We start from the raw sequence: 13,545 nt of genomic DNA, 5'->3' as shown, positions 1-13,545 counted from the left end.
TCTAGCTGCACATTTGAAAATTTTTTTACTTACAGGATCCAGTTGTTGCAAAATGTTCTAGTCACCCTCTTTCTGAGGTGACCTCCAAGCTGAGAACATTGTTCTTGGTAGAATGCCACTGGAACAGCACATAGAGCTTGCTCCTAATGGATGAGCTGAGGCCATGGCGGCTGGATGGATATTACAATATTTTCTAATGCTTAGAGTGTAGGCAATGGGGTGAATCCAAAATGTAATACTTCAACAAAAGTGTATAAAACAGAGCACAGCAAACAATTGCAGGTAGACCTCTAATCAGTAACATTTATCATCCTCATCCTTTCTGTTTAAAGACCCCATACTCTCTGGAGATCTTGAAGCTTTGAAGGTATGTGAGTCTTAGGTCTGTGGATAAAAGTTAAAGGAATGTGGACTGACTGTTGTAAGGTAAAGAAGCAGCATATGAGTTCTTGTGGTTCTGTTCTGCCTATGCTACATTTATAAAGGATTTGTCAAACTCACAGAGAAGATGTGTATCAATAGATATTAACTACAGTAGTGGAAAGGAATCTATGTGTTTACAGGCAGTGCGTCACTGAGTACCAAATGCTGGGAGATAAACAGGAAATAGCTGTCCTCTTCATCCATTTAATCTCTCAAATGTTCCTGCTGCAGGACACAAAATTCTGGTCTATCAATCAAGGCAATCATGGTGTTATATAAATTTTAGCAGTTGATTGAAAAGGTCAACAGATGCAACATCAGTAGTTGTTTGTTGTGTCCATACTAACTCTGGTGAACAAACAAAGCACTTCGTCTTGGTCTGTTGTTACATAACACAACTACAAGTTTGTCTTGTGAGACTTTTGTGAATTTTTATTACAATAAACTCCATATCATCATCATCATCATATTTTAATATACAGACAAAGAAATATTATGTGCAGGTAATATCCAGTGTTTCTTTTCTGGGGGTACTCAAGGGTACGCAGTACTGTCACACACACACCCATGTTAAAAGTGTGGCACTTACTGTAACAACTTCATGGTGAGTACCACACTTTCCTTCCTTCCTTCCTTCCTTCCTTCCTTCCTTCCTTCCTTCCTTCCTTCCTTCCCTTTTTTTTAAAAAGCACTGGTAATATCCATGGTGTGGATATTGAGCTCCATATATTTTTAATAAAAATTATCTTCTTTCAAAGCCTATTTTCACACTGCATACAGCTCACGAACTTCAGTTTTGTGATTCCGAACAATTAAATAAATTTTAGTCAGGTGTGGGATTACAGCCTAAATTGTGTAACTTGACATTTGTTTTTATCTCCTCTACCCCCACTCTCACCTCTGAGTCTGTCTCAGCATTCAGCATATGTTTTGATACACTCTGGTTATGTCAATTTTTTGAAAAGCAAAAGTTGGTTCTTAAGAAACACACCTTTTATAGGATTTAAGATACCACTTTGCAAATGAAAATATGGCAATGTGTTTCTGGGAGGGCAAATCTTCAGCTCACGCTCTGCAGAAAACAGGAGATATCAGTGCCAGATTTACAGGTACAGTGGTACCTCAGGTTAAGTACTTAATTCGTTCCGGAGGTCCGCTCTTAACCTGAAACTGTTCTTAACCTGAAGCACCACTTTAGCTAATGAGGCCTCCCGCTGCCGCCGCCCTGCCAGAGCACAATTTCTGTTCTCATCCTGAAGCAGAGTTCTTAACCCGAGCTACTATTTCTGGGTTAGCGAGGTCTTTAACCTGAAGCGTATGTAACCCGAGGTAGCACTGTATATGCACTTTGCGTACAATTAGGCCCCTGTGTTACTGAGGACCCCCACAAATTATTAGTACACATTGTTAGCTGTGAGGATACATTTGAAACATGAAAATAATGAACTGCCATAGTTGAATCCTAGTATTTTAGTTTGTTGCTTTGTTTCTACTCTTCATTTCTCCTAAAAAGGTAAAGGTACCCCTGCCCGTACGGGCCAGTCTTGACAGACTCTGGGGTTGTGCGCCCATCTCACTCAAGAGGCCAGGGGCCAGCGCTGTCCGGAGACACTTTCGGGCCACGTGGCCAGCTTGACATCGCTGCTCTGGCGAGCCAGAGCCGCACACGGAAACGCCGTTTACCTTCCCGCTGGTAAGCGGTCCCTATTTATCTACTTGCACCCGGAGGTGCTTTCGAACTGCTAGGTTGGCAGGCGCTGGGACCGAGCAGCGGGAGCGCACCCCGCCGCAGGGATTCGAACCACCGACCTTTCGATCGGCAAGTCAGAGGTTTCCAAAAGGATTCCTGTGAAGACCTTCATTGGTGGCCCTGAAGAGGGGTGGCAGACTCTGAGCTTTCAATAGAAAAAAAGTGTGTGTAGCATTTCTGGAAAGAAAGTCATGAAGTATAATGGACAGGTACCCTTTTAAGTCATTTCTGTTAAACGACTCAGCCTGACTGCTCCTGCCTGTCAGGTTTTGTTTTTTTAGTTTTTAGTCTATCAGTGACGTCACAGCTGTGAATGAAAATCGAGTTGTTTGGTCACCAGGCAATGGGAATTCCTGGGGTCCTAACAAGGCCACATTTATAATGGTAAAATTGTAGAAATTGTACCAGGGCCTATGCCAGCAGAGCCAAAAGACACTTAGCTTTCTTTTTTTTTTAAGTAAGTCTTTTGCTCTTCTAGACAGAAAGTTATGAAGCATAATGTGCAGGCAACCTAAATGTGGGTCACCAACCTGACAGAGGCAAAGGGCCTATAATAATGTTTCTTCTAACTCTGCAACACAGAGCACTTGTGGAGTTGAAAGGGCCCATCCACTTTCAACTCCAGCTGGCTATGATGCTAACTCCTCCCCTTAATTGCTGAAGGAAGGGTTTACCTGGGCAGCTGCTGTGGGACAATATTAGAGAGGAGAGGAAAAAGTAGGATGGTTGCAACCTCTTTGGATTGTTGGAAGATGCTGAGGATGGGGGAAGCAGTAAGGCCATTCTACAACGCTTTTTCCTGATTAATCCAATTGTAGTTTTTTTTTTTGGGGGGGGGGCTGGAGGTGGGAAGCACTCAGTTCAGAGACATCATGATCACCACCCTTTCTTCCTGTCTGGCCCACAGCAGGGCTGGATCCCAAAATGTTTGGGGAGGTGAGGGGAGCACAGTACAAAGGCAGAAACAGGGTTAACATCATCTCATTTTGACAAAATCTTGTTTAATTAGGTGAAGGAACAGGGGCACCCCAAAGAGCTGTGCACAGCACCCCACGGACCATAAATCTACTATAGGGACGATAAGGTAGGTAACGTGCATGTGACGTGCTGGAATGTAGTTTATAAACAGAAGGCTGAAGCTGCAAACCTGTGCCCATTTACCTGGAAGCAAGTCCCATAGAATCTTGCTCCTGGGTAAATATGCATAGAGCAGCGCTGCAAGGCTGAAATCCTAAACACAGGGAGACCTTCACCCAACACAGCATTATCAGTTTATTTAACAAGTGTCGGAGGCGACACCGTAAGTTTCATGACTGAGTAGGCATTTGAGCAAGGAATTCTTGTCTAGCCCAGCCCCACAGCCACTGCACCAGGCGGGTTCAAAGCAGGCCTTTATCCCAACTAAACATGTTTTAACGTTATGTTGCATATGGGTAGCAATCCCGGGCCTCATATGCTAGAGCGCCAGAGCTTCTCTTGGGAAATATAGTTCCAAGGACAAGGCCCTAGCCTACTCCCACCTTGTCGACACCGTCACAAAACTACGATTCCCAGGATCCATTGGAAACAGCAATCGGGGTAGCTGTTGGTTGGCTCGACACTGTACCAATCAGCGCGCAGGAAAATGAACCGGGCTGCCCCGCCTCTAGCCAAATCAGGTTCAACGGTGGGCGGACGCAAAAGAGGGGGCTTTATTGGATTCCCTGCTTTTGATTGACGTGGGCAAGTTACTGTACTTTAAAAATGAACGTGTTCAGGAGAGCCCCGCACCTCCGGCATTCCTAGGAAGCGCTAAATTTGAAAGAAGTGTTTCCTTAAAAGAATAATAATCAGCAACGTCACTTTCTTTTATTGTAAATCAGATGGATAATTAATTCCCTTTTGCTCCCACCGCAAATTCATTTCTCAACTTGCAACATGATCCAGGCACGCGCACGCGCTCCAGCAAGAGGGCGCCGGCTCTCTTTGTTTCCGGGGTAACAGCCGGGTAAAATGTTAGTTTGGAACCTGCACTTCGGGTTCGTGGAGTCCAATCTTAAAGAAACAGAAAAGACGCTAGGAGTCAGTACAGTAACTGGTTTTTTTGTCTTTGTCTGACAGCTGCTGTGCTTTTAAAATGCCCCCCGACGAGTCCCGACAGGCAAAAATAAAAAATCAGCCGATCTAAAGATGACAAATGCTCCCCCTTTTAATTTATGTGCCTTAGACCTGTAGATTTTAAATATTTATCTAATCATCTCCTAGCAAAACCCTTTTTTGCTTATTTGACACCACAGTTTGAGGGGGATGATGATGATGATGATTAAATGCCCAGCAGGTAGAAATTTAACAGGTTTAGCCTCCTCGCCGCTATATTTTGACAATGGAGCGGTTATTCCTGCTGCATTTCTGCCTGTGACACTCGGAAAGCATGCAAGCTCCTTAAGTCCACTCTCCAGTATAGATCTAGGCATAGCTTGTAATAGTCTGGCGAGGAGGCAACAAAAAGTCGACAATTTGTTCCTTTGTCTTTGTTAGTTTACTTTCGTCACGCGGCTTTTAAACTCAAGAGCCCCACCGGGGAAAATCCCAAAACGTATGAACAGGGCAAAGAAAAGAACAGAACAATCAACCTTTTTATAGATTTTGTTGACTCTTTTATTTTATTTTTTTAAGGAGAGCGCTATTATCGCAAAGTGCTGCACCCGAAGGAAGTTTGCTTTTAGTTTTATATACAGTACTGTATATTAGTCATACTTCCCTCGCGCAGGGAGAATTCCACCACTTGCAAATGGGAACCCGAAGTGTTGATAGACGTGCTTAGGAGGGGAATGTGATGCTTAGCGCGCGGCACGTGTTTTCCGGGTGCTGCATCCGGAAGCCTCCTGCTCAAGAAATGTGCTTGGTGCGGGGTGGTTCCGTGTGACGCTTTGTTCCGGAGTGTAAAGGGATTAATTTTTTTGCTTGGCTCGTTTTGCTGGTTTCGTGTCGTTTCTGCTGCTGACATGATCCCGATGCCGGTGGTGGTTTGCGTGCTGGGGGGCTGGTGTGCCGTATACCTGGCCGACACCGCACTGAAGGTGAGAGGGGCGCTTGCCCAGCCTCGGTTGCTAGAGAAGGAATTTTTATGGGAACTGTAGAACGATACTTAACTTGCTTAAGGCTAGAGAAAGAGGAAACTGTATGGATGGTGCAAATATAGGACTATAATGGCATCCCGAACGATTGCAATACGCCTTCCTTCCCATAATCTAAAGTCTAGATTTTGCACGCACACACTCGAATGCCTCCGTGCAAACGCTCCGTCACTAGGGGGCGTGTAATGCGGGAGTTGCTGAAATGAAAGGCGATGTACGAATATAGGAGTAATTTTTCCCATTTCTTCCGCGACAGAGCCCTTAACTGCTGCAAGAAGGCCAGGCAGAAATTCAGCAGGTGCAGCTGTCCAGTGCCTTTCCTGTTCAATGCTTGCCTGTCTTGCAGCTTATAGAGGCACAAGAGAAATAAGACTGATTGTTCAAGTCTTGGGATACGCTCCTTTTCCTACAGATGAAATCGCGGTCCACCGTGCTTTTGCATTTTTACTCACCATGCCTCTCTTCACACGGAGTCGGGAGTCTGTATCCAAGCTCCCTGTTTATGCCATAGCTGTCAACTTTTCCCATTTCTTGCGAGGAATCCTACTCGGAATAAGGGAATTTCCCTTAAAAAAAGGGAAACGTTGACAGCTATGGTTTACGCCCATTGTGCACAGGAAGCAGAGCTGCACAGGGGCCTATCCATAGTTTATATACACTGGATTTTGTTTTGTTTGTAGTGTACAGACCACACAGATTCCTATGCATGTTGAGGATTTAGGTGTGTAGGTAGAGGGAGACAGATGCTGTACTCCATGTCTGCATAGGATGGTATACACACACAGCATGAGAGCCAGTGTGGTATAATGGTTAGCGTGCCGGACTATGACCTGGGAGACCAGAGTTCAAATACCTACCCAACCATGAAGCTTACTGGGTGACCTTAGCAAGTCACTAAGCTCTCAGCCTAATTTACTGCGCAGGATTGTTGTGAAGATGAACTCCTTGAAAGACAATGTGATACATATATGTAATAGATAAATAAGTGATACTAGTAGCACTTTCTAGTAAATGATTCTGTGATTTGCTGTTCACTCTTGGACTCTAGCAGTTATTGATTTTTCTATCTTTTAAGAAGTGTGTCTTGTCTTTTTGAAAAGTTATGTTTTTAACTTTAATTTTGGAAGTGAGTTTCATAGATGAGGTGTGTGACACTATATTTATATTTGTGTGTGACTCCCCACACCGCCACATTGGCTTAGGTTCAACGTATGTTAGACTAAAGCTAATGATGTGTAAAATTGTACAGCTGCTCTAAGGGTATACAGCTGTAACTGCTGTTTGTTTTTACCTGACCTAAAGAACAGCCCATCCTTGGAGTGGGAGAGTACAAACAAAGCTAGCAAATGCAACATGGACAGCGGGGGGACAAATAAGCACAAAATAAAATGTGAAGGGTGCAATAGAGATGCCTGAAATACTCCTGTGAAATACCTTCTATGTCTCACTGTTTTTCCCCTTCTGTTACAGTCATCTTCCTCCCTGAAGACATCTTACGAAGACTGGCTCACATACTATGGTCTAACTGTCTCTCCGTTTCACATGCGATGGCAGACGGCGCTCTTCAACCGCCTGTTTTACAATTGGGGAAGATGGAAGCCCAGACTTCTTTATCTATGGTATTGTTTTAGAACTATAATTCAGGCTTTAATGAGACAATTACTGGAAATTCTTTTGTATCCTGCTAGTAAAAACAGTTACCATTCTGAGACTGATTGCTTACACAATATTTTATAGCTAAATAGAATAGCCTTTTGTTTTAGACTTGAATAGCCTTTTTATGTGTGTATGTGACTTGTTTCACATGCAATAGATGCATGCTGCTGGTATTGAAGACTTAGGAGTGATAAGGCAGTTGCCCTGTAAAATGGGATGGTACACCTCAGGCCCGGGGGCAAAATGCACTCCTGCAAGTCCCTCTATCTGGTCTTTGGGACACACACCTTTCTGAGCTCTGTTTTACATCACAAGCTCTGCTTTACATCTTCCTGGAGTGTTTTTGCTTGGCTGGAATGTGTTCTGGTACTCTGATAATGCTTCTTGCTTGTCTAGATGGAGGCTAGAGAGTGTGAAGAGATTAGATTAGTGTAGAAAGGTAAAACTTCACATGTGTTGTTCTGTCCACTCTAACCCTGCACCCCAAAAGCTTGCCCAGAAGGGAAATGCGACCTTTGGGCTAAGAAGATTCCACACCCCTGTGGCTAAATAATGAATGTACTGGTTGGGTTTGCCAAATTGGTCTTGGCATCTGATGTTGAGGATGGCAGCAGGGCTTCAGTTCCCACTAGTGTGCTCTCATTGGTCTTTGGGCAGTTCCATCAAAGCATCATCACAGTTTAGGAGTCCACTACTGAGATTATATTATGACAGCATTTCTGCCTTCATTTCAGGTTTAGTGCGGGAATGTTTTTTGGCATAGCTGCTATGTTTGGTTCTGTTATTCTCCTCGGGAAGACACTGATGCAGACACTCTCTCAGATGCTAAGCGAAGCGCCTGCCGGCCAGAATGATCAAATGCTGCAAGTTGTGGTGAGTTTTATTGCTCTACTTACAATTTAAGCATTGGACTGTAATCTTAAACCAATACCTCCAAAAAAGGCATCTCCTTTTCAATAGAGGGTGTCTCCAAACCTAGCATTTTAAAATACATATATAATTTTACTTAAAACTGTTTCTAGATCACCTTGCCAAGGTGGCTTATAATAGCTGAAAATACAATGTGAATCAAACACAGAATTAAGAATAGTAGTCCAGAGTGGGGAGCACTTTATTCAACAAGGGCAATCCTTTTAAAAAAAATAATAATTAAAGGTACTAGCAATGATGCAAAGCTGAGCACCTCTGGAGAGGACCGTACCACAATTTTGGAGTAGCTGATGTAAAGGCCCTACCTTTATGTGTCCAAATGCATCCCTTTCAGATAATTTATGTACATTCTTATTTATGTACATGCCACCTTATACGTACCTATATGAGCATAAGTGCCATTCAACCCAGTGGGGCTTACCTCTGGGTAGACATGTATAGAACTGTAGGGTTGCTTGTGGAGTTACTAAGACATGGGAATTAAGGATATACTCCATATGTTGTCTTATTTGCCATCACAACAAGTATGCAACACAACAATGAATGCTGAATGATAAAATAGGAGCTACATTTTTTACGACTATGCCTTCTACCAGGACATGTTTCACAGACGAAACGTGATTTTCTGTGGTCTTGTGGAGTTACCACTTGGCTTGAGGAAAAGCACATTCTTGCTGTTTTATGAGAGAGGCCTGCTCAGAAATGATGGAGAGCACCATCCTTTTGGCAAGCCTCAAACAACCACTGTGAGGTTTGCTGGTAGGCCAAAACAGTAGATTTTGTTGGGCCCAGTCTTCTCTGCAGGCTTGAAATTCGGAATGGCACAATTATGTTTTAGGGTAAGGAACTAACTGGAGAATGCTTGGATGTTTATTATTATAGGCTTCCTGTAGTTTCCACATAGACAGAGCCAGTTATGTAGCACGAGAACCAGTGTGGTATAATGGATAAAGTTAAGGAATTGGGACAGGGAGCCCTGGGCTGGAGTTAGTGACATTGAGTCCTATCCCCGCCATATATCCATATAACCTACCTCACAGGATTTTTGTGAGGGTAAAAGTGGGGTAACTTGCACATAAGCTTCCCTGAGCTCCTTGAAGAGAAAGGTGGGACATAAGGGCCTGTCTTTGCCTTGCTTGCTATCCTGTATCTTCTTGTGTCTTGTGAAAACAGGTGCCTGGTGTAAATCTTCCCATCAGCCAGCTGTCCTATTTCTTCACAGCTATCCTCATCAGCGGCGTCATACATGAAGTTGGTCACGGGGTGGCTGCTATCCGGTAATGCAATCCACTTTTTTCTTAACTTTGTGATGAGAAAAGTTTCTGGAGGATTTAATTACGTGTGAATATGATACCATGTGAGCTTATAGTGAGCATATACTTAACCTCCCCTCATCCGAAATGAGATTCAGCAAGGGGATGAGGTGACGGAGAACTGCAGTCTTTGAAATTAGTTTCAGAGGTGGATATCCACAAGCTTCCTTTTTCCAAACATCCTTGGGACACTTGTGTAAAGCCTTCAGTAAAGTTAACCCCAGTTGCTCCTAGTAGGCCCTGAAGCTTTATGAGGTTAATTGGAAAGAAGACCAGTCATTGTGTGGACAGCTGCAGGGAAAGATGGCAGCCCAAACTCTGCAGAGCCAGCTTCTGGCTGTTCTCTTTTTCAGCTTTCAGCACCTGCTGTGAGCCTGATAGGCCAGGGATTGCTTCTGCTATTAATAAAAGGGGATCTGGCCCAGAGTAATGAATCATCTCCTTCCTTCATTAATCTCCTTCAATCACACCTCTTAACTCTCAGGTTCTTAGGAGTCTCCTTATTCTTTCTGCCACCCCTTTTACCTAATTGAACCATTTAAAGTTGTTGTTCCACCTTTCTCTCTTAAAATCCACCCTCTGTCCAGAGAGCTGGTGCAGAGACTGAGCTGTGAAGTCTCTTTTTCAACACTTGTCTCTGCCTTGAGATTACTAGGCAAGCTGCACTTTCTCATGTACAACATTATAATACTAACGTACCTTACAGGGCTGTTGTAAGGACTGGAAGGTTGCCTATTAATTTATTTGGCATGCTTCTATCCCACCTTTCCTCCAGGGAACTCAAGGTGGCATACATTTTTTTCCTCACAATAACCCTGTGAGTTAGGCTAGGTTGAATGACTGTGACTGGCCCAAGGTTATCCAGTGAGCTTGATGGCAGAGTTAGGATTTGAACCCTGCTCTCCCAAGTTCTAGTCCAACACTCAGACCACAGCACTACACAGGCTACTGGACCAGGCTCAAGCTGTTAATATTAGCTTACAAGGCCCTATAGCATTCAGGGCCAGGTTACCTGAGAGAACACTTTCTCCCATAGAGACTTGTAGGGTCACTGCAATCAAGATGTGCCACATCTTGCAGGTGTCCAGATGGCAACAACCAGGAAGAGAGCCTATTTAGTGGTGGCACCCATACTCTGGAATCACCTCCAGCTCTCCCAGAATGCATCAACTGTTACAGTTTTGATGCATGCCAAAGACCTTTTTGTTTTCCTGGGCTTTTTGCTTACTGCTATGGTTTTTATGTTTATCTGGCTACTGATTGTTTTCTAATTTTAATCATAATTGCATATTTGTTTGTATTTCTTATGACTGTACACCGCCTGGAAAACCTTGCCTGACAGGCAGTATACAAATATTTTTTAATAAATAATTGATTCAGTGTTGCATATTTGTTTTATTCCCTTTTCTTTTAGAGAGCAGGTTCGATTCAACGGATTTGGAATCTTTATATTTATTGTTTATCCAGGGGCGTTTGTTGATCTGTTCACCACCCACTTGCAACTCATTTCCCCAATCCAGCAGCTGAGAATATTTTGTGCAGGTAAAATAACTTTCCCTTTTGTTAACGTATAACATAAATTGTGCTGTGTGTTCCTTAGAACATTTCGGTGTTGCAGATGGAATCTGGAATTGCCTGGTAGAGCTGGAGAATGAGTTGTTTAGTTATCACATAAGCCTATAGCCTTGGAGCTGTTCAAAGCCTTTTGGAGCTGAGGTGTGCAAAGATAATACTTACCTGATCACGAAGGAGGTTTTCCCAGGGTGAGGCTCATCCATTGCATACGCTGCCCCCTGTGATTTCCCCAAATGCGGGAAACTCGACTGCATTAAAAAAAGAAAAAGAAAGATGGATGTGCAAAAATATCTTGAGCAGAGATGCAGAGGTTTGTGTTGCCAAGCGATGAGTCTGGCCTAATCCAACAGCAGATGTGCATGTACATAAGCATTCCCTAACCAGGTGCCCTGCAAATTCTCTAGCATGATGGAAGCTGTCGCCCTAAATATCTGATGTAGATAGTATTTTCTGTGAGTATGCAAGCTGCAACAAATTGGCAATGTGCCTATATATAGCTTCCCTGCCCCCACTTCCACAGTGAATCAGGGGATCCTACGTAGCAGTAACTTGCTGTGCTGATCAGGTTCCTTCCATCTTCTCCCAGGTGGGCCGAAAATAAATCTAGTTTTTTCTTTCTTCTCTCCCACTGATTATCTGTTTGGTGGGCAGAGGCTGGAACTAAATCTAGATCTCAGGGCTCATAAATCTCTAGACTGGGCTGTGTACTCACACTCCTTCAAGCTTAATACATCGGGGTCTGTAATCGAAGGTACTGGAGTTGTCAGCAACACATGCATCTTAGAACTACAAGAACAATCATGCCAGCAATGGGTTGTTGTTTAAGAAAAGCAGGCAGATGTATAGTGGAATACAATCTGTCTTGCTAATTGAAATAGACTGTTAAGAGCAAAAATTGTGTGTTGGGATGGCTTCAAATGGAAAATAAGATGGCTCAATCACCCATTTAATTTGAGCATTCATGGATATTTTGCTTACGAGCAAGAGGATTAGCTTTCTGGCTAAATTTATGTGCCAATTTAGTTTTAAGCCAGATGTGATTTAAAACACTCTAAGGAGAAGAATATTATTATTAAAGCCAGCTAGTAATGGAAATGTAGACAAACCCTTAGCTACACGATTATAAACAGGCTGGTTTGTTTTACTTTCTTCATGGCAACTCAAAGCCTCAAGGAAATCCGAAGAAATGAAAACTGGGATTGAAGTGCAAGGATGATGTAAAAACACATTCATAGCAAGCATCTGTCATCAGGTTTAATTACTTTTGGCTTCTGCAATAACTTGTTGGTTGAAATGTGAAATAAGAATTACACCTCCGGTCAGGCAAAATGTTCTACGAGAAAGAAAGACATGCCAAAGTGGTATGTGGGTTTGGCTGCGTTGACAGTTCACAATTCACGTCCAGGGTGTGGGGTGATGATGTGGGGACTTGCCCCTTCATAAAGGCTTTTTTCTTTTCTTTTGCAGAGCTATATTTGCAAAAAGAAATTACTGAGCAATCTCTCCACCCCACCCCGCATAGAGCCAGGATGGCTAACCCCTGGCTTTTCAGATCATCTGCAGGAGTGTCATTAGTCATGTCCTGAGCTGTCAAGGCTCATTTGACAATAACATTAAACTGAAACTTTAGTGTTAATGTCCCAGTCCTGTGGAATACTCTGCCAAGAGAGATTCGGCAAGTGCCTTCTGTGCCAACTTCCCCGATGAAACTTTTCTTTTCTGTCAGGAGATTAAGAATGTATCTTTCCATAGTAGCTAATTTCTGATTTTAACTTTTTAATTTGGTTTTTATTGCATACCTTTGTGCATAATTGTTGTAAACCTCTCTGGGTTTTTTTTTAAAAAAATGAATGGTGGTAAATGTTTTGGGCCACAACTCCCGTCATCCCTTAAAATTGGCTGTGCTGGCTTGAGCTGATGGGAGTTGGAGCCCAGCAACACCTGCCGGCCACAAGTTAGTCACCTCTGATGTAGAGCCTTACTGCTTCTATATAACTTCTGCTGTGGCAATTTTGGCACAGTTACTTGAAAGCAAGCCCTGTTGAAACTGGTAATACAGCGGTACCTTGGGTTACATACGCTTCAGGTTACAGACTCCACTAACCCAGAAATAGTGCTTCAGGTTAAGAACTTTGCTTCAGGATGAGAACAGAAATTGTGCTCCAGCAGCACAGCAGCAGCAGGAGGCCCCATTAGCTAAAGTGGTGCTTCAGGTTAAGAACAGTTTCAGGTTAAATACGGACCTCCGGAACGAATTAAGTACTTAACCTGAGGTACCACTGTAGTGATAAAGCACTTAGCAATTACTTATATCTGTTTTCATTTTTTTGCAGTAATATGTATATATTAATTCTCACTTACATGGACAATCTTGTAAAGTAGGATAGTGTTGCCCTCTTCAATTACAGATGGGGACTCAGGCTAAAAACTTGTGACTTGGGTGAGGCGAGAGTTGAACCAATAGTCTTCTGGCTCACACTCTTGGCTGCTACACAAATCCAGCTCTTAAACAGACTCTTATGTCCAAATAATAGTGCGCAGGGTGGTCTAGCAACATGTGACCCTTCCATATTTGTGCTCTTGTGTGGCTGGATCAGTTGAGTCTGAAGGAACTAGCTATAGCACCCAAAAGCTATGAAAGCCTACTCTTTATTGCGAGGCCTTGCTATCCTTATGAACAGTCTTCTGCTGACATACTGTGAATCATGTGATCACTTTTCAAAGGTTGACTTAGGTCTGTTCAGTATTCATTCAGACTTCAATCTTGCCTTTGGGATCCCTT

General features: G+C 43.1%; 1 protein-coding gene across 3 annotated transcripts in view; it reads left to right on the top strand.

Annotated features, from left to right (window-relative positions):
* The window catches only part of MBTPS2 (membrane bound transcription factor peptidase, site 2), a 33,522-nt gene that overhangs the window by 5,382 nt on the left and 14,595 nt on the right, over positions 1–13,545 (top strand). Inside the window, exons 2-6 of one of the 3 annotated variants that reach the window (XM_079972285.1) lie at positions 3,183–3,257; positions 6,760–6,908; positions 7,680–7,818; positions 9,049–9,152; positions 10,603–10,730. In XM_079972285.1, the coding sequence (XP_079828411.1) occupies positions 6,832–6,908; positions 7,680–7,818; positions 9,049–9,152; positions 10,603–10,730 (448 nt within the window). In that variant the 5' untranslated portion in view covers positions 3,183–3,257; positions 6,760–6,831. Of the gene's footprint in view, positions 1–3,182; positions 3,258–4,833; positions 5,233–5,483; positions 5,588–6,759; positions 6,909–7,679; positions 7,819–9,048; positions 9,153–10,602; positions 10,731–13,545 lie in introns of those variants that run through there. The other 2 variants (XM_079972283.1, XM_079972284.1) reach the window with 2 other exon arrangements.

This window comes from Podarcis cretensis (assembly GCF_951804945.1).
Source record: "Podarcis cretensis genome assembly, chromosome: 4".
In the NCBI taxonomy this organism is placed as follows: domain Eukaryota; kingdom Metazoa; phylum Chordata; class Lepidosauria; order Squamata; family Lacertidae; genus Podarcis; species Podarcis cretensis.
Note: the sequence above shows the minus strand (reverse complement) of the source record. Positions and strands in the feature narration are given on the sequence as shown.